The 22712-nt window shown below is 36.2% G+C and overlaps 1 protein-coding gene across 1 annotated transcript; it reads right to left on the bottom strand.

The window, feature by feature from the left end:
• Positions 1–313: 313 nt before the first annotated feature.
• On the bottom strand, positions 314–21662 carry abcg2d (ATP-binding cassette, sub-family G (WHITE), member 2d). Its single transcript, XM_046863389.1, has 17 exons — positions 21572–21662; positions 19634–19797; positions 18247–18472; positions 16046–16105; positions 14510–14624; positions 12950–13102; positions 11034–11191; positions 9738–9889; positions 9024–9125; positions 8366–8613; positions 6924–7006; positions 4791–4880; positions 4558–4682; positions 4290–4444; positions 4069–4158; positions 2862–2947; positions 314–856 (listed from the first exon to the last, which is right to left on the bottom strand). Exons 3-17 carry the CDS (start codon positions 18453–18455, stop codon positions 709–711), a joined length of 1974 nt encoding a protein of 657 aa, XP_046719345.1. The 5' UTR covers positions 18456–18472; positions 19634–19797; positions 21572–21662; the 3' UTR covers positions 314–708.
• Between the last annotated feature and the right edge of the window lie 1050 nt (positions 21663–22712).

The following is a 22712-nucleotide window of genomic DNA, read 5'->3' as shown; positions in this document are numbered from 1 at the left end:
AGCTTTAACAGCTATTCTTGATGGATTTTGGGTGAAAGTGTGAGTCTAAGTGAATTGTCTGTGTGACTGAGGGATTAAAAGGCCACATGAAAACACATCAGTCTGCTTTGAAGTGCAGGATTAAATTGGTTTGGTTAATATTGTGCTCACATACATGAACTAATTGCATGTGAATATACTGTTTTGTTAAAAGGGTATAATCTGGGTAAAAACCTTAAAATAGATTTGTGTGGCAGTTAATGAAAGTGCATTTTTAAAATTAATTAATCAGCATGAATAATAATAAAAAAAACAATAATAATAATAATAGTTAAAAACACTTTTTTGTTTATATCTGGTAATAAAGAACGATACAAAAAGAATCGTGAACATGAATTAGAACGTAAAAATCCACAATACAAAGTGAATATAAAAAGAAAACCTGAATCACTTTCATTATTTACAATTATGTTCATCTGACTACAGTTGGATTAAGACATTATTCAGAATCTACACAAAAAAAGCATATATTTTGTGTGATTAATTTAGCCGCCACGTGTAGTAGCTGTTCATGTCATTTAAATTAAATATCCGTTTCAGTCCTTCATTATTCTAAACAACTTTTGGCAATTCGACCAAACGTGGAATCTTCCAAGCTGTAGGTCTCAACCTGGCAACTCTCCATGTTGCAGTTCCACAAATAAGTCAAAGGAACAGCGTTCTCAGCCCTTAGGAGAACTTGCGCATGAACCTGAGCTTGATGTAGGTGATGATGAGAAATATAATGGTCATAATTATCATGGCTAAGTGGTTTTTCCATAAACCCCATGTAGAGTAGTCGATCCCTTGGGCCTGCAGATGTTGCTCTCCTGTGCAGCTGTGAGTACAAAAATAAATTTTTTCAGTTTGCTTTTTTAAGAAGCTCCGTAAAAAAATTATATAACAATGAATACTGGTGTAACAGTACACAAAATTCACGGTTCTGTTTTTTAGTCATGGTTCGGTAATTTCAGAACAGTTAGGGGAAGGAAACACAAAACATAAACTTGCTTGTGGTCTTTAATTATCTCAGTTTATTATCAATAACATTTTGGAAACATCAACAGTTTACACTTTTAAAACAATTTTAAATAAAATGCCTGGTGGTTAAATAATAAATAAAATAACGTTATTATATTTTATAAAAATAAAATATAATAAATCAAATGAATGCAATACACTATTATTTTGATTACATGGCATAAATTTAATTGATTTAAATAAAATGAAATAAATGAAAAAATCAAATATTTTACATTTGTTAGACCCCATTTGATTAATACAGATGTGTGTTTTACACACAAATCTGTTTTTTTTTTCCGAAAGATATAATCTAAAATGTTCTACTTAATTCAACATACTTTAACAATTATCATGTTTTTATCCTTTTTAGAGAAATTCTTGAAGATGGACATAAAATTCTAAAGAATCCATATCGTTAGTCGCTTCCATGTTAGCTACAGGGACACTGTACAAACTCTAGTTTCCTTATATCCCTCGCATTGTTGTGCATGTTTTTACTTTTAATAATGATAAAAATGCACTCAGAGTGCGAGCCGGAGACTAAACAACCTTGCAGTCCGCCGCTTAATACGTTCCTGAGGGAACGCAGATTTAAACTCAGATGTTCTGCAAGTAAAAATGATTGAATTCGGTACACATGTGTACCGAACTGAAAGTAATAAATTATGAGTATGAATACGTGTACCGTTACACCCCTAACACTGAAATGTACATTTATTTGTTATGGGGAAAGTGTGAGTCATGAATTACATAAAAGGAAAAACATGAAATGCAGCACTCAGATGCAGTTGTGCTACACTGAAATGTAATCACTAGGGGTGTAAAGGTACACGTATTCGTACTGAACCGTTTCGATACAGGAATTTCGGTATGGTGCACATGTGTACCGAACGCAACACTAGTTTAACAGAGTTCAAATCTGAGTTCCCTTCACCAACATATTAAGCAGAGGACCGCGAGATATTTTCGTCTCCACCTCGCACTTTGAGCGCAGTGTCATTTTGGCTACTCGATCCAGGAATCTGGGAAATGGCTGCCACTACCTTTCATCTGCATTTTTTTTTTTACGCCAGCCTCTTTAAGGGGTCAAATTCCTGACAACTCTGTATATCGATGGATCGAATGAATGAAGAATGGATGGAAGGAAGGAATTAATTTATGAATAAATAAATAAAATTATTATTATGAGTTTCCTAAAAGCAGACATTTGTTATAGCATGCTGAAATAAGTAGAAACGTTAGGTAGAAAATTTTGGAAAATTTAATTTCAAATGTAAAAAACATACACACTTATTGACATCTTTATAACCCAAATGGGATCTAACAAATGTAAACTATTTAATTAAATCAATTTATTTTGTGCCTATTTAATCGATTATTTAAACTAATTAAAATAATAAAAAGGTGTATTGCATTAATTTGATTTATTCTATTTGATTTTTATATATTTTAAAAGCAGGCATTTTATTTAAAATTGTTTGAAAAAATGTAAACAGCTGATGTTCACAAATGTAAATAATATTAACAACGTTAATAATAAAAAATGACAAGCAATTTTATATTTTTTATCATTGTCCAATGTCACAGGTATAAACCACAAAAATTTGTTTACAAAAATGATTTTAACCTTGGATATGGGAGTGCCAGTATTGTGTTCTGCTTCTTTGACATGAAGCTCAAGAGATATAAAGACCAGCTGTGAAGGATTTTTGATCTGATTGGACATATTGCGGCTGACAGATTGCTGGTACAACAGCACTCACATGGAAACTGACAGCGTATGTGTGCTGCATGTGTTCACACTGTCGTGTTTTACATACATGATTCCTTGAGTGTTGTTGGTTATTAGTTGGTCTGAGAGATTCCCACAAAATGTCAATCCCACAAACTCATTGATCTCCAAAGCCTGTTGAAACACATCATCGACATCAACAGCATCATCTTAACGCAAAGGCCTTCCGTCTTTGAATTTATATTTTTGAACGAACATTCCGGCAAACGAATATTAGGAAATGAAAATTTAATGAGATGAGAGTAATAATGCATTCGTAGATTCACTAGAAAGTCCAAGCACCAACAAACAAAACCTACAACGATTCCCATAAGTTAAAAACCATTGTGTCTTGGTCAGAGTTGATGAGTACCCATAGTCTTTGCTTTTCATCTGATAGAAGTTTAATTGCAGCTTTAACAATACAATTTTCTCACAGGCTGAAGTAGCATAATATAAAAAATATAAAAAGTGTAAGAGAAAGTTCTGTGTTAAAAGTGTTTCATAAAAGAAAAAATGGAGTAAAGAAGTGATGAAAAGATCGTATCATTATAGTGATTTGATTCTTTGAATCTCGTTCATTAAATGGAACGATTCTTTTCTTTTTTTTTAGTCATTTAGTTCATTTCATTGCTTTGATCAGAAATAAATGTTACATTTTCAAAAAGCAGATCCTTTGAAACATCTACATACACGAACCAATCCAATAATTTATACATGTATATTTAACTGCATAGTGTCTATAGGCTTGACCCAGAGGACGCATGAGATTAAGTAGTTAATTTTGTTTCCTGTGTAATGCACTGAATAGTGTCTATGGAAGTCACGTGAGAAAAGAACAAACTACTGCGAATGACTCGAGTTTGCAATGCGTGTACAGTAAAAAATAAACGAATCAATCCTTGAGACTACTCATTCTTCTGAATCACATTCAAGACTCGTTCAAAATGAACGAATCGTTCATGAATGACCCATAACTACAATAACGCAAAAATACAGCCCTTTAAAACTAACCAGTAATTGACTGTTGTCATTGTGCTCAGAAGTTTGTTTTCCTACTAGAAACCAGCACACAAATGTACAAGTACAGTGCAAGTAAAAACAGCCAATCAGATTGCAGCTCTGAAGCTTGTGGCCAGAAAAGTGTCAAATCTTCGAATCTCAATGAGATCTAGTGGGCAGAGCATCTGAAGCTGAGTGATGCAGTGGAGGTAAATATGAAGCGCTGCATTTCATGTTCACTGTATGATCATTACCGTAAGTCCGTAATGTGGGATGCTCAGGTACTTAAGCCAGGCAAGCCAAGCCATGACACTTTCCAGATTCACCAGCAGACCGGAGAAGATCTACAAGAACCAGGGTCTTACAGTTAGTTAAAGGCTCTGTGTGTAAAGTTTTAAAAAACAACTAAAAAGGATATAAAGAACTATGTTTGTAAGCGGGTTTGATTAGTCAGTAATACATTTTGCACACTTACCATCATGAAAACAAAGATGATTGTCATAAAGATATTTGCGATGGCCACAACAGACTGACCAGCAGAGATAGCCATGGTCATAGCTGTGGCTGTGTATGCCACTAAAATCACTGTGAACATGAATATGAAGAATGCGGCGGCGTCAAGCTTAAATCCTACACACACACACACACACACACACACACACAAATGCACGCACAGGGCCATCATGAGAAGACATTTTCAAAAGTATACAACATCGAAATCTATCGCCGGCTCGATTTCTTACCAATCATAAAATAGACGATACAGGTGAAGACCACAGCAGGGATCGTGCGCAGAGTGATGATGTCGGACAGGATCTTGGACAGGAAGTACACCGACACTCTGTAGTAGCCACTGGTGTATTCATGTCTGAAGCAAGCAATGGAAGAATGTCAGGATTGTATCTCATTAAAAATCACTGCTGAGTAAAGCAGGCAAAGATCTGCACAGCGACAGTGGCGTGAACATCGCACATACATGAAGAGCTTCCTCTCCGTGATGAAAAGCTCTGCAGCTGACAATGTACTGAAACACTGGTTAGTGGTGATGAAGAACAAAGCTCCAAACCTGAAAGCAAAATGTCACATAATTAAAGATATGTACAGTATACCTTAGTACAGGCTCATACATATATGCTGACTCATCATGACATTAAGCATATGTGAGACTGCACAAGGTCCAGGCTCATTATCATTGACAAATGATAAGGTGAAGGTTCATAAGAGATCAGTGGAGCTCTTTTTTTTTTGTAACCCTGCATATAATGCACTATATTGTCAAAAGCCTTCCACAGTTAGTTCCTAGCTTTTTAAATTCCCCATTTTCTGGGAAGATGTTCCACTAGATTTTAGAGTGTGCTTGTGGAGATTTGCGCTCATTCAGACACAATCTAGGTGAGGTGAGGAGGCCTGGGGTTCAGTGTTTCAATTCACCCAACAACCCAAAGGGTGTTCAGTATGGTTGAGGTCAGAGCTCTAAAACAGGCTGATCAAAATCTTCCACTCTAACCCATGTAAACCATATCTTCATGGAGCGGGCTTTTACTTCATTTAAAGACATGATATACATGTGCATGCCTGGTCCCCTGGTGGTCTAGTGGTTAGGATGCGGTGCTCTCAGCGCTGCGGCCGGGGTTCGATCCCCAGTCAGGAACCAACCCCAGCCATTAGGGTTGCACAAGTATTAGTGCCGGTCCCAAGACTGGATAAATGGGGAGGGTTGCGTTAGGAAGGGCATCCAGCTTAAAAACATGTGCCAAATCAAACATGCAGATGGTCCGCTGTGGTGACCCCTGATGGGAGAAGCCGAAAGAAAGTTTATATACATTTGCATGCCCCAATTTTCAGTTTTGGGGAAGAACCACACATGGCTGGAAAAGTCAGGTGTTCCAATACTTTTGTTCATATAGCGTATAAAGTATAAAAACCCTCCATAGCCTGTCAAGCACACATCTGTTTATATATAGGTGGCTCATGATGGAGATTTATACTACAAGAACTGCACGATGTATTTAAGGTGCAGCACATTTTCTTAGTCTGATTTATACCACCAACCCCAGAAACACTCGACAGACAGTAAACTAAGATCAAGATCGAACCGTGGACCCCGAAGCTGTGAAGTGGCAATGCTATTTATCTAATATCAACTATTTATCTCTTACTCTTTGTCTGTCAGTGAGATGTGTGCATGTGTTTGGGTGTGTTTTGTTCATAAACTGATTCTAGAGAACTGGAAAGCAGCCAAGTTTTAATGGATCAAAGCACTATTTAACTTCTAAATTCTGTTTGACCACACACATTTATATAAAAGCTTATGGATGCAATTACTCTGAGTCTGCTAGATTCCTGAGTAGCATTAAAATGTAACTGCAGTTCTGATGCCAAAAACCAGGACCTACTCAGACAACAACTGATGAAAAATGGAAATCTTTCAATAGACATCCTTATCCAGAGTGACTTACATTTATCTCACGCATACAATCGAGCAGCTATGGGGTTAAGGGTGTTGCTAATAGGCTGCAGGATTGTTAGCTTGATGGTATAATATTGCACATGGTAACTAGTAGACTGTGCACTATGAATGCTGCACATACTGTTTAAAAGTAGGACAGTTTATCCTCACTCCATACCCCCTGTCCTCTACATCTGTCTCTTTTAAACCAACTACCTGCATGTCTTCCTTCACCACATCCATAAACCTCCTCCTTGGTCTTCCTCTTTTCCTCCTTCCTGGTGGCTCTATCCTTCAGAATTCTTCTACCGATATACCCCATGTCCCTCCTCTGAACATGTCCAAACCATCTCAATCTCGCCTTCCTCACCTTGTTTTCAAAATGTCCTACACGTGCTGTTCCTTTAATAAACTCTTCTGAACATCTTGAACTCTGTTTGTAACATTGCAGGCTAACCAGGTGTTAAAGGATTTAAATGGTAGTAGGATATTTGGGCCCATGCTGGAGACAATAATCCAGGTTTCTCAGCACAGATCTTATTTAGTGGGCTCCCCTTGGGCATCCAGTCCCCTCTAAACTCCTAGACCTTTATCACATTGCTAACGGATGCCAGTGTAGTGAGTAAGGGTGATTGCAAGTGCTAGCATCACTTCATTTACCTGTTCTGTATGCCGCTCTGGTTGTCTTTCACTCCAAAGAAAATGGCGCCAACAATGAGTGCCATGATAATTGTCACTGCCAACTGTAGGGTGTGCACAGAGTTAGTGTTCAACTCATAGAAAAACCAGGCATGTATGAAGTGAAAAAACAGTGTGAGAATAATAAATCCCTGCACATTAGGACTAGCATATGAAAAGAAAGTATGAGAATAAACCTGAAAGCTTGGAGCAGTAATCCCCTGAAGAATTGTAAATGCTGACTTGGTGGAACAAAAGCATTCCCAAAGTGAACAGCTAAGTTAATCTATCTCCAAAGGCCTGCTCTCAGTATGTGGAAGTCACACAGTCAGGTGAGTGTTGTTCTGGCTTTGTCCAGCTCTGCCCCAGCTATTCTTCCACAGCGTAGCACGTTGTATCACTTCAAGAAAGAAAGCTGGCAATCCGCTTAACTTAGCTGGCTACGTACCTCATGGCATTAGCCTCAATTATCTGGGACTGGTTAAGTGTTAATAATTCTTAAAGCGAAGTTTCTGTGGCGTGTTTGGTGGCTAATGAGCATGTAATGTCCCAGTAAGGAAGAAAAGCCCTTGTGGATTTAAAAAGGCAAGAAATGAATGGGTTGCTAGGAGTGTATTGGTAAATGAGTACAGTATTTGTAATAAATGTATTCTTTTTATTTAAGAAAATGAGGAATAAAGCATTTAAATGAAATTGCTATGGAGAAAAATACTTGAGCCCTTATATAGATGTTACTCTTGTAAAGACCTGATAAAAAATTATATATATATATATATATATATATATATATATATATATATATATATATATATATATATATATATATATAAAAGCAAAATATGCCAAAAGAATCAGTACTTCAATAAAGTATATTGGACAAGCATGTATTATGATTATCTAGTGATAATCTAGGACTAGGAATATCCATACTGCAATATATTATCAATATATAAGACTCTATCTTTCATTAAATGCCTACTATCTTCTCATTCATACATCCCTTGCCTATGCTACATATATTACATTTCAAAGGCAAGTCTTTCTTTAGTCCAGATTAAGTTTCTGTACCGTATTTTCCGGACTATAAACTGCTACTTTTTTCCCACTCTTTGAACCTCTCTGAAAACCACCGGGCATGAAAAACGCACTTCACCTGTGTTCTGAGTTGCACGGCATCGGGAGAAAAAACTTTTTTTTTTTACGCACGACGATGCCAAAAGATAAACTCCAGAGAGAAATAGTTGTGAAAGGAAGGAGGAAGACAGTGAACAATGACTTTCTTGGTAGGCTACTGTTTAGATACAAGTCGTGTAACAGACACTGTCTTTCATTAAAGCCTGTGTAAAGTTCATTATATAATATAAATATTGATGTAACATCAAAAATACACTTTAAACATTTATCCACATGATGAACATTCAAACCTGGGCAATAGAGGTCTGAGGGTTTAGCGTCAGGTTCCGGAACGTTCTCTTCGTGACCCAGTTTAGCTGATGGAAGAAACCGCAGTTGTAAGTGATGGTGCGGGACTTGGGTTTGGTGCTGTAGTCTTTGCCCCTTAAGATACACTCCAGTTCAGCCTTGGTTTCCTGAGCATAGATGCTTTTCCTGTATTCCTCCACCAGCCGCTCTTCAATGCTCTGCTTTGTGTCTGAATCATCCAACTCTAGATCTTTATCGCAGGATCATAGAATAGAATGATCAGAATAGAAATTAATAGAGTATGTCAACAAATATGCCTTTGGGACAAGAAAAATTTATGTTTACATATTCATAATGACTTATAATTTCTGATCAGTGATTGGTTGTTGGGATCAGTGGTGGTCAGTGATTTTTCACTAGAAACAATAGCAATGTGTGATTTGTCACTGGGAACAATTGCAGTTAGTCAACTGATACCTGTAACTGATTTTGCTTCTGTTGAAATAAAGCCTGATTGTTTGACATCACAACACTGGATTCTACACTAAGTCTATTCCTTTTGATTGATGTTTTAACTTTGTTACTAAATTTGTTAATTTTTTTTTTAACTAGCCACTACAACACTTACAGGAACAGCATTTGTAAAATGTTAAAGAATACCTTCTCCTTTCTGCAGCCTGTCCATAGTCGTAGCTATAGAGTCTCCATTAATGACATCCAGGAAGAAATCTGCTGGGTTGTTATGGGGTTCACAAACAAAACCTGGAATATAATATCAAAAGCAAACATCATAAATCTGGGAGAGTCCAAGTATCATTTATTACTCTTCACCATTCATTGCTTTTAAAATCAATCATTTGAATATATAAATGGACATTAACTAGCTACAAAAAATGTCACCAATGTATATACACTTCTTTTCCAAGTATTTAAATGTGCAGTGGTAGAATTTTTTCCTGTACATGTCAAAAAACCCTGTAACAATAATAGAATATGATCAAAAATAATGGTTTATGCTATAACCTCTGGAGAAAAAACCCATTTGGAAAACTGACCTGGTTAGGAATGCTTGTTTGTGTTTGGATTGGCCCCTGATTAGTCATTTTATAGACTCTACAGGCCACCATAGATTATAAGGATGGAGCTTTGAGCTTCCTTTTATATTGATATATTAATATGACTAAAACAGGTGGTAGTAATGTCTACTTTTTACTTAAGTACATGTCAGAGCCCAAACTTCTTTACTTTTACTTGAGTGAAAAAGTGTAGTCAGAACTTCAACTTTTACCAGAGACTTTTAAAACATGAGTATCTCTACTTCTACTTGAGTGAAGGATATGTTTTGCGGACATGTGTATACCAATCCGAGTGTACCAATGTTTGCGAAGTAGTCCAGTGCATCATGGGCAGGTCCATGGTAGACTTGTTTGCCACTGACCAGCAGTGTGAGGTTGTCAAAGAGCTGGTAGATGGAATAGCGTGGCTGGTGGATGGACATTATAATGGTATGTCCATTTTTGGCCATTCTGAAGACAGGAAAATAGAACACAACCTGCATAACTAATCAAAAACACAATCATGTACTAATGATCCAACTTTACTGTGTGAGATAATTTTTCTATAGTGTGTCCAAAATGTTTAATTTCTACTATTTACATATCAGAAGACTACAAAGGATGGTTCAAATGACTGAAAGAATTATTGGTGCTCCTCTAAACACCCTTCAAGAACTTCAACATCCAGGGTGAGTAAAAGGACTTTCTAGATCATTCTATATCCCTCACATCCAAACCATATACTTTTTGAATTTTTCCTGCCAAGCCGGCAGTACAGAGCCCCGAAAACCAGGCACAAGTTTATATACTCTATATGGACAAAAGTATTGGGTCACCTGACCTTTCCTGCTATATGTGGTTCTTCTGCAAACTGGAGCCACAAATTTGGAGGTGCACAATTGTACAGGACGTCTTTGGGTGAGCTATAATAAAATTTAGCGTTTACTTAAACTTAGAAACCCAAACCTGTTCCAGCATGGCGATGCCCGTGTGCATAAAGTGAGCTCCTTGAAGATCTGGTTTACATGGCTTAGAGTGGAAGATCTTGAGTGGCCTGCTCTGAGCTCTGATTTCATCCCTACTGAACACCTTTGTGATGAATTGAAACGCTGACTGCACCCCAGGCCTCCTCACCGCACCTACATCAGTATCTGACTTTACTAACACCATTGTGTCTGATGAACACTAATGTCCACAAGCACGCTCCAAAATCTAGTGGAACATCTTCCCAGAAGAGTGGAGGGAGTTATAAGAGCAATTCAGGACTAAATGTGAAATGTGATAAAGTACTTATGACCAGGAGTCTGCAAACTTTTGGCAATACAGTGCATGTCTCAGTACTAGAAACTGCCAATTATTAAGAGATAATCATTATTATTATAATTATTTGCTTCATTTGTAAATGTTGTTACTGTATGAACAATAATGAATCCGGGCAAATAGATTAATATAAAATATGACTTGTCTTGCCACCTGAACTAAAGACAGACTTGTATTTCTAGACAATCTACCATCTCGTAACCAATCAGCATTGAGAAATCAGCAGTTTTCAAAGAGTGTCATGTTTCTGACTATGTTTCTCTTAGCAGTGAGGAGAAGCAGCATGGCCGCTGACCTTTTAAGCAGCAGCAGAACAGAGTTGGCGGTGCTGGCATCCAGGCCTGTAGTGGGTTCATCCAGGAACAGTACAGAGGGGTCAATGATCATCTCCATGCCAATGCTAGTCCTCTTTCGTTCACCTCCAGAGATGCCACGAATCAGCTGAGTACCCACCTGAACGATCAACAGCATGGCATTGTAAATCACGAAGCATGCAGGGAATTTGTCACATGTTAATAGTAAATATTAATTTATAATCCCACATTAGCTTTACAAGATATATTCATATTTTACATTACTACAAAGAGTTTTGTACTCATGTCAGTGAACACCAAAAAAACAGATTTTATTTTCAATTCAATTTAATTTGATTTGTATATCACTTTTAACAATCCTAAAGCAGCTTCACACAATTAAATAGATTACGAATAATACTTTTGCATATATATTCTTATCCTTTATAGGTTTATCACTAATGAATGAGCCAGTGGTGACTGTGGCAAGGAAAAGCTCTCTGAGATATGAGGTATGAGGAAGAAACCTTGAGAAAATCCAGACTCAAAAAGGAACCCATCCACATCTGGGTGACCAAATGTCATTACTGTTCCATCATTGTTGAGGTTATCAACAGTTCACTGATGGACACTTGAATGCAAAAACTATTACTGGCAAATGTAGTATAGCCATTGTAGCTTATATTCTTCTTCTTTTTCTTCTTTCGGCTGCTCCCATTACTGGTCGCCACAGCGGATCATCCGTCTCCATACCCCCCTGTCCTCTACATCTGCCTCTTTCAAACCAACTACCTACATGTCTTCCTTCACCACATCCATAAACCTCCTCCTTGGTCTTCATCTTTTCCTTCTTCCTGGTGGTTCCATCCTCAGCATTCTTCTACTGATATACCCCATGTCCCTCCTCTGCACATTTCCTAACCATCTCAATCTCACCTCCCTCACCTTGTCTTCAAAACGTCCTACATGCGCTGTCCCTCTAATAAACTCATTTCTAAACCTGTCCATCGTCGTCACTTACAATGAAAACCTCAACATCTTCAACTCTGCTACCTCCAGCTCCACCTCCTGTCTTTTACTTAATGCCATTGATGTATAGATGTATCTAATCCATACAACATCGCAGGTCTCAACACAGTCCTATAAACTTTCCCTTTCACTCTTGCAGATACTCTTCTATCACAGATCACTCCTGCTATCACTCTTCTCCACCCACTCCACCCTGCCTGCACTCTATTCTTCACTTCTCTAACACACTCTCCATTACTTTACACTGTTGACCCCAGGTACCTGAACTCCTCCACCTTCTCCACCTCGTCTCCCTGCAACTGCACCACTCCACTGCCCTCCCTCTCATTCACACACATGTACTCTGTCTTACTCCTACTGACATTTATTTCCCTTCTCTCCAGCAGGTACCTCCACCTCTCCAGGCTCTTCTTAACCTGAGCCATTGTAACTTATCTCAATATTTAATATTAATTACATTCAAAATCCATCTCATGTTTAAAGTAACCTCAGCGATCTGTAGACTGTTCATGGGGAACCATCCTCAGCAGCAGCAAGTGGTCTCTAATTGAAAAGAACTCTATTCAAAGATGTATTTATATTGTATGTTTAAACTATAATTAATTTTCTGGTTACACTTTTAAACTGCAGGTTTTGAATATAAAGTTATAGAAGTTATAGAAGAGAAGTCACCAGGATGAAGATGGGTCCCCTTTTTTTCCTCATATGTTCTCAGGGAGTTTCTCCTCACCACTGTTGCCTCTGGTTTGCTCATCAGTGGATAATTTTTACACATTTAAAATGTATATACTAAATTTATATACTGCTGTAAATATATTGTTTTGTGACAGTGTCCATTGTTAAAATAGATTTGAATTGAATGAGTACAATGAAAGTGTGTGTGGAATACCCTTCTGTCTGCAACTTTACTGAGGCCTAACTCTGAAATGAGATGATTGACTCTGGCCTCTTTTTCTTTCTGTTTTACAGAGAATGAAAGGCGGAGTGCGGTCGAGAAGCTCAGATTCTCCCTCACAGTCAAAGTGCCCATCACCACATCGTCCTGTCCACACAAACATCACATGTGAAAATAATCTTTATGCACAGAATATCGTCTAACGCTAGATGGTATCAAAAGGTTTCAACACTAGTTTTGTAACACGCCACCAGATGGCAGCACAAAGCTGCACGCACAGTCACAGGGAGCACCGACCTTCATAAGTCAGTGTGAGATAATACATCACTGTCTGTACATCGGGAGCTGTGCAACTGGTGCTGTTCTACCCATGTGCGCATTCACGACTGCTATTCTGACACCATGTGTCACCGAGCTCGCCATACATGATCTCTCTTCCGTACGAATAGCAGAAGGTGCTTGACACATTTTGGAAAGTAGAGTTCCAGGGACACATTCCAGAAGTAGCAGAAACACTGGGAGCTCTGTATTGCTGTGTAAAAGTACTTTTTTGAAGGTGATTGTGTGTAATGTAGATAAATAAATACTTTCTTGTGAACAAAGCTAGTCTCAAAACCTTATGACACCACCTCATATATCTGGTATTTCTCATTATACGAATTGTTGTATTGTATTGAACTGATTAATAGGGGGATATGGATTAATTTTCTGTAACAGCAGCACTGAGAGTAGTTCCGGCAGTTAACAAGATTAAATCAGTGCGTTCACTCTAATATGTGGACTTTCAAAGGGAGATTTGCATTTTGTTTTCGGGGGTTTTGAAGAAAAGAATGAATTTATCTAAACGGAAATAGGAAACGAAAGGAAATATCTAAAAGGAAATAAATAGGAAGCTAGGAATTATCTTGGATAATTCCAATTATCCAAGCTGCTTTGAGACAATGTCTGTTGTGAAAAGCGCTATAGAAATAAACTTGACTTGATTTGACTTGACTTGACTTATCTTGTTAGGATTAAACAATTAAAGTGGTAAAACTGATAATAAAATGCAGGCAATATTGTAAGCATTGGCATTGGATTTATCACAACATGCCACTAATCGTTTCCTCTAACAGCAAACATTTCACTTCTGATACAGACTATAATAATACATGATACAAGTGTTTTATGTATTATTTTAAAGGAGACTGTTTTCTCTTCTTTTAATGTAACCCCAAATTATTAGATCTTTTGTTTTGTGTTTATGACTAAAGCATTTATCTTTAATTCAGTCATACTGCTAGAGATTTTAATTTGTTGAAAATAATTAAAGCTTTATAGATGAAGTTAACCTGACCTGCCTTATTAAAACTATTTCTAAATATTCAGACTAATTTTAACTAATTTATGGTGCTTCTAGCAATTATATTCAGAAAGCATTAATTCTGATACATTAAGACCATATAATATATTCTTATAATAAGAAACATCAGATTAATTGAAGATCATTTACACTAATTCCTCTTAAATTCCTCATTTTTTTTAATCCAGTAAAGTCACTGTGTTTGGTTGTACCTGTACAACATAGCCAGAAAGGCATTTAAAGTTGGATGGCTGTGGAGCTCCATCAATTAGGACTTCACCAGAAAGACCTGAGGGATCCTTCCTCGCTGCAAGCACATCCAAAAATCTGAACATGACACAACAGAAACGATCGGCACATACAATAAGTATCAAAAAAATCATATTTCCGAACAGTACAAACAATGAAGTATGGCAGAAGGACATATGAGAGCGTAAAACAGATAAAGAAATGTTATTAATGGTAAGTAACCAAATGGCTTTATTGTGTTCGTCAACATATGGAGAAAAAATCCAGTTTCACCACTGAGCTTACCACAATTTTCACCTGCTTGTTTAAAATGTGAGAAGTGAGCAACCCATTGTGTTTACATTACTGTGTAGTGTAGTCAATGCTCACTCACACCTTTTTAGTGGTGGATAGTGACGAAGTAAATGTAATTCGTTACATTTCTTAAGTAATTTCTTTCGTGTATCTGTACTTTACTGAAGTATTTTTCTGTTTGGGGAGATTTTTACTTCAACTTCAATACATTTTAAAGTCAAATATCTCACTTTTTACTAAACTACATTTCGCAATATCAGTCGTTCCTTTTCATTTATGAGCGAATAATCTTAACTTGTCAATCACCCAGCAAGTCACCAATCAGGGTCGAGCTCTGTTTTAAATTTTTTTTTATTGCCGCTTGGCAGTGGCGGATTTAGGCGACATGGGAAGCCAACCATCTTGCCGGAGGCTGGCACGGGGCGTCCATGTATAAATAAAATAAATAAATATATTGCTTGTTTTTTTTTGTTTGTTGTTGATGTTGTTTACTGCTCATTTGCACGGTCATGTCAATTATGTCATGTCATGGTTGATGAACCTGGCAGTGTGCACCCACCACCTGGAGAAGTTCCCTCACTCATTAACTCAGAAAGGAGAGTCGGGGGTTGGGTGACATCAAGTCAGTAAGGAGAATTGAATCGAAGTTAAAATTACAGATGACAAAAAAAACCCTCAGGAGCCCATTTCAGAAAAAGAGGAAAAGAGTAGGGGGGAAACGGGCAAAAGATAAAGGTGTGTATAAGGTGTGTATCACTTATCTCGTTATGAGGATAGTAAAGGATAATGCATTTATTTTATCTATCTCATAACATGACTAATCGTATTCAACCATGTCTTCAACATCAGGCATCCTTCATTTCATCGGATCAGGACAAGTTCAAAGTCCTGACGTTAATTAGATTTATTTATTTTTTTTGGCTACTTCTGGAATACATTTTCTACTACTACATATTTTAAAGAAGATTATTTGAAAAAGTTCACACATTTCCATCTCCTTTTGAAAGGTTTTGTCAATATTTTCTAGTTCATATACCTGAACTTTACCTTTATAATAGAATGTTATTCATTTGAGAATAAAACTAAAAAGTTGTAACGTGTAACAATTTCCAATTCAAAAATCGTGATCCTAAAATTGAAAAATTGTCTATCCGAGGTAAGTCTTTTCAGCTGAAATTGAAAGTGTGATTTATGTTGGTACTCACGAAGATTTGCCACATCCTGTGGGGCCTAAAATTGCATTTAAACCAGGTTTCATGATTCCGCTGTGAAGAAAAACAGATCAACACAAGTCACCTATTTTAAAGGAATTTACAGTAATGTTAAGAACATGTCAAAAGTAAGTACATAAAAGAAAACCGCATTATACACTATATAACTGCTGTCTATCACATCCATTGTTCTTTTACAACTATTACTATACATTTTGAAGTACATCATTGTTCAGAGTGTCTCTGTATACTGGAGGAACTAAGAGACCCAAATTTGTTCCACCATGACAATGCCTATAGACACAAATTTAACATATCTTTTGCTTAGATTGGAGTAGAAAAACCCTGGAACACCTCCTCATTCTACATCAGAGCCTGATGTCACTAACACTCTTGTGGCTAAATGATCGAAAATTCCCACAGCCATTCTACAAAATCTAGTGAAAAGTCTTCCCAGAGAAGTGTAAAAGTTGTAGCAAAGAAGAAGAACAAGTGTAATGGTGAGATGTGCATAAAACTTTGACCATATAGTTTAGGTTTATTTAGTAAGTCTACTATTCAATGAACATTGTCTCAAAGCAGCTTTACACAGATAATGTGGTGATAAAAAATGAATATGTTCTTTATAAGTGTAAGTTTGTCTCTGATGAGCAAGCCGGTGGCGACTGTGGCAAGAAAAAACTCCCCGAGATGGCATAAGGAAGAACCCTTGAGAAGAACCAGATTCAAGAGGGAACCCATCCTCATCTGGGTTGCACTGAATGTCCATTTATTGCATGTCCACTATACAGCTAATGGTGTAGGCATACAGTTAGTGACTGCAGTCCATTTATTTCTAATGTAGGAGGAAATAAAAAAAACCCAGAGTGGCACTGGAGGACATTGAAAACTCCTCACAGTAACTTGTTTGACTGAGTCAAGAGTAAACTGGACTTCAGTGAAGATGTGAGTGCACGTGTAAGTTAAGTGTATCCAGTACTCTGTGAAGCAACCCAACTAGCAAAATATGTAACATAAATATTCTTTTTATTAGCCACCCTTTTCCATCGGAAAGAGGTTATTTTATTAGCTAAAGCTATAGCTAAAATACCAGTCATACTGGAGTTGCTCTTATCAGATGTGGGATCAGAAGTGAAGAGTCACACAGATATGATGGCTGATGGCTGCAAAAGCTCTAGTGCCACCACTAAGTCAAATTTTAAGAAGTTTATTGTCATAACATTTTAACCATTTGTCTGAAGCCAGGGATCAGTGAATTCCCTGAATCAGGATGAGTTCAACACCCTGACTTCAACGTCTAATGGTGTCAATTTCTGCCTAATTCGATAAAAAAAAAATTCCAATACATTTTCTACCACTTCTCAAAACACCAAATTTGGTATCTTCAGAGAAGATTTTAAAGAAATCAACTTTAAATTCTCCATTCAGTTTACGTCTAATAAACTCAACACACACTCAATACTCATTTAACTTAACTTTGTACACATCCATGTCCTCATCACCACCCATATTATAATATATTAATCATATCATACTGTCCACATGCTGTTTTTGCACCTCCTGATTGCTGCTATTGACATTTTTGCACAACATTGTGTTCCTGTTTACAAGTAAACTCTTGTTTATAGTTCTTTATTTTGCACTCCGTACTGTACATATTATACAGTAGTTTTACTGGTCGCACTATTTTGTGTTTTGTTTATCTCTCCTTGTTTTGCAATGTTTGCACCAGGTTGCACACTATACATTTTATGTGGCGAGGACATTTACTTTAATCCTTAGCTCTGTGTTCTGTTATGTAGCTTTATGTTGAGTGATGTCACTCTATGTTGTTTAATGTAGCAACAGGGTTCTGGAGGAACGTCGTCTGAATTTTACTGTGTACTGCATCAGCTACATATGTCACGAAACGTCTTCAAGACCATGACCCAAGGCTACACAACAAAATTCTTGCCACCTACTGGTCAAAAGTAACAACATGCATCAATCTCAAGCTTTCATCTTACACAGAGAAAATTCCACCACTGTCCAGGATCATAACATACACATTATGAGGGAAATTTCAAATCACCCTTGATGCCTTTTAGCTAAAGTCTGTGTATGTGTGGTTCACCAAGTTGAGGTGAAAACGCTGTTTTCAATTATGATTATTAATAATATTATTAAATAAGATAAGCGCACAAGATTAGACTCACTTAAGATCTACCAAGATGTCCTTAGTGATGCTCTTCTTCTTACATGACCTACTCTTTATTGTCACATTGTACTGGATGTTGTGGAAGCTCACAGTGGATCCGCGCTGCTGCGAGACCGGATCTTTAGTAATGACTTGATTTCGAGACGTCCCATTCTGGCCCACGTCCTCAATCACGTGAATGCGGATATGATTCTGTGAAACCTCCATCTCATGAGGCTGTCGCTCTGCAAAAGATATAGAATAAATGTAGCAGTTAAAAAATTCAATCATTCATGGCTGAAATTCCTCGTATGAATGCAAAAGTATGCGCAACCTTAAGACTAAATGTATTTATTTGAATGTACAAAGATGTTTATTGTTAGAGTTTTTATTTATCATCAGGTACAAAAATGGTCAAAAACAGCCACATGGTGCATTTTAAAATGATAATTTGAATATTGTTTTTCAGTCTTTAACGTCATAACTCCCTTCAACCTTATATTATGAATGCTTATATTACATTTAGATCACCTCAGTTACTATTTTTCCCCATTTTTCCTGTAATTTGGCACTCGGTTTGGATTATGTCCTAATTTATTCCCAGCTAACAGATAACTTTATTACACTGCTTTCACGTTTGGGAATTTTCCAGGTACGAAAACATCTTTTACATGCAATCCAATTGGTGGTCATTTACAAAAATTAAATAAATAAATAAAAAAAATAAATCTCCTTTTTTGGTTCTTTTTTATCTCTGGACAAATTGGGGACAAGCAGGAGAAACAAGCACTAAGGACAAAATGATGTAAAAAATAAATGCTCTTGCTCATGAACAAATTTAAGGAATTGTATAACTGGTTCAAAAGATGTCATTTAATTCAAAATATTAACAAGTACGTGATACAGCATCTCGCTTGACCTATCGCATGCTCAGGTTCTCTTGACTTTTGTGCTGCTGAATAAAGCGGTGTGTGAAACACACTTAAGTTGTAACATTCCACAGATAGCATTCCTGCGATGTTTTAAAAGATTGAATGTCATACTGGTTTGATTGACAAATGGATATTAGGATTTTCTCACGCAATGCTTGCAGTAAGATACAATCAGTAAGTAAGGTACTTTACAGTCGTTGTGTAGAAGGAATAGAACGACGTTTCAGCAAATCTTAGAGACATTTAAACATAAAACTCTGAAAGAAAATTTAACTGGGAAATAAAAAAACAATAATAAAGAAACAGCACGGTGCAAAGTTTATATAGTAGTTGAGGGGCTTGTTCGGGGACCCAGCAGTGTCACTTTTGTGATACTAAAACATAAACTTCTCGACCTTCTACTCCAAAATCCAACACCTTTTCACCTTTACTTTTTATACTTTTCTTTTTGTAAATGAGGAGAATAAATGTCACCTTCAGTGTTTCCTGCTGTGATGTTTGGACACTTCAGGGAATCCCGGTTCTCTCCTGCAGGCTGTGTGAAGGAACTCCGGCAGCTCTGACTCTAAAGGCAAGCACTTATATAGAGAGGGACCGCAGGAGGAGGAGATCACGCAAACCACGCTGACAGCATTCCACTTTAAACAGGACAAAAAGTCAACTCGATAACATCAGACACATGAAGGAGGATCGACTGCATATAAGTCCAATCATTTCTAGATCATTGATTCTCATCACAAGTAAAGATTCGAGTTTGTATACTTTTGCAATGAAGTTTGTATACAATTAAATAATGTCATTAAACAATTTTTTGACAAAAGGTTTTATTTATTTCCAGTGGTTTAACCTGAAAAACATATTTTCATTATTTCTTGTTTTCCTTTTTTTAATTATTGTTATTATTATTCTTGTTTATTAAAAAAAACTTAATGTAAGTATTTTTCAGAAAACTTTCAATTTAATTATTTTATATTTAATTGAATTTAATAAATTTACTAGCAGAGAATTTTGTTTTACAATTTTTAATTGTGAGGGAAAAACAGATCTATATATTTTACATTAAATAATCCATGAAGCCACATTTTATTAATTTTTTTTAATATTTTTTTTAAACTAATCCCCATTTCTAACCTTAAAAATGTGCCAGACTGTCTAACCATCTACACTATATAGACAAAAGGTTTGTGGAAACCTGACTGTAAGATGTGCAGAAAGCAGTGCAGAAAGCAGCTCTATGTTATATTTTATACAAATATAAAAAATATTATTTCCAAGAAACATTTTAAATTCATTTTAAGAGTTAGAGGTAAAATACTTTACTTTTTAGCACAGATTCCCCGGCTGTCCTGCTTAGGTTCAGTTAGGAAAGGAAAAGCTAGATAATAAAAACGGTAAAAATACGTTTGACCAAGATTGATAAATCAGGGCTGTCGCTAAAAATATTTAATCGCAACTTAATCGCACATTTGTATCTGTTCTAAATGTACCTCAAATTAATACTTTAAGTTTTTAATGCTCTTACCAACATGGCCATGGACAAATATTGATGCTTTGTGCATGTTTATTATTAGTGAAACCGAAATCAACATAGAGCATGAAGACAAAATATTCTTGTAAACGCTTTAAAGTAATTCAGATTTTTTTTTTTACGTAAATCATCAGGACACTAACGGAACTTTTTCTTTGTTTCCACACGGACGGTTTTAATTTGCGGATGTGCGCATCATGGCGGATTTTGGTGCTCGATTTGAGACTTGTGCATCAGTAAAACAAATGTTAAGTGATTAAAAATGATTTTTCCACTGGAGTTTATTTAATTATTTGAAAAAAGGATGTCGTGAATATTGTGTTGCTTTAAAGGTTTTAATTTCTATCTCGTTTTTATTTATTTATTTATTTATTTATTTATTTATTTATTTATTTATTTATTTATTTATTTATTTATATTTGTAATAATAATAGTCAAACAAAAATTATAATGAATTTTGATGCTTTGATACAAATGTATAATATTATTGTTCCACAAAATAATCCTTTCTTTACTTTTTAAAATGATAAATTGTTTTATATATATATATATATATATATATATATATATATATATATATATATATATATATATATATTTATATAAAACAAACCTCCATATTTTTTTCTTTGCCCAATACAGATATAAAGTGCACTTAAAATACAAAATAAATTTACAATAATGCTCAAGTGATAAAAAAATACTTTTATATATATTATAATATATAATTATAAATAATACTTATAAAATTCTAAAAATAGCTAATTCTACAAATGATCAGAGATAAGTCCATGCCTGAGCAAACAATGTTTGTTTCCCACAAAAGTCTTAAAATTTAATCTCCATAAATCATTCAATAGTAGAGAAATAAAAGAAGTCCACACCTGAAGCGTGTCCCTTACTTTCTCTCTTCTTCTTCACTTATCCTGAAGTCTTCATTACAGCTGCTGGTTTTATGGATGTGTTGGAATGTTAGAAGACACCTGTTGTGCGTGTGAGTGTGTGTTTGTGTTATTGGTGTGGTTTGTTCTTGCTTTGTGTAAACACGTGGCAGGTTAATGGAGTGTAAATAGAGTTCAAGGAGGAGGAATCCATGCCATCTTCATTTTTACACTTCACACACAGGAAGCTGTGAAATTCATAAAAAAGTCTATAATGGTGAATTTTCAGCTTTTTAGGACAAAGTAACACAGAACGTCTGCTTAGTTGTTGAGTTTAATAAACAAATACAGATCGAATTTAGGCTCTGCTTCTGTGTGTAATCAATAAATAAAAGATGAAACTGCGCACCCTGCTGGACCCAAGCCGAAATTATCAAAAAAACACCTGGACACTTGACACAGGGACACCTGACTTTTTCATCCATACGTGGTTCTTCTCTAAACTGTTACCACAAACTTGGAGGTACACAATTTTATACGATGTCATTGTATGCAATAGCATTAAATTGTCCCTTGAGCTAGGAGACCCAAACCCGTTCAACATTTGGTAGAAATTCATATCCAGAACGTCTTATAACTAGGGTTGAGCCATGATCAAAACTCAGCAGTGGTAACTTGGTGGTGCTAAGGTTCTACTCATGACCTTCCAATCCAAGGTCCAGTGCCTTAACCACTGAGCTTCCACCTAATGTTTCAGCCTAATACCCTTATTCACAAAGCCAGCTCCATGAGGATATACTTTACAAGTTGAAGGTAAATATCTTGAATGGCCTTCTAAAGAGCTCTGCATTTAATCCTACTGAACACCTCATTTAGGATGCATTGGAACACTGACTGCTCTCCAGGCCTCCTTACCTACCTGATAGCCTTGTGGATGAATGAGCACAAATCTCCACAAACACATTCCAAAATCTTTCCAAAAGAGTGGAGGAAATTATAACAACAAATGGGGACTGAATGTGGAATAGGATGGATGTTCAGAAGGCACATAAAAATCTAACAAACAAGATGTTTATGGAAGTGAAAATGTTGATTCTGGCTCTGACAACACTGAAAGCACCTACAATGGGTTACTGAGCATCAG

Source organism: Silurus meridionalis, chromosome 2 (assembly GCF_014805685.1).
Source record: "Silurus meridionalis isolate SWU-2019-XX chromosome 2, ASM1480568v1, whole genome shotgun sequence".
NCBI classification, from domain to species: Eukaryota; Metazoa; Chordata; class Actinopteri; order Siluriformes; family Siluridae; genus Silurus; species Silurus meridionalis.
This window is presented reverse-complemented; position numbering and strand designations above follow the sequence as displayed.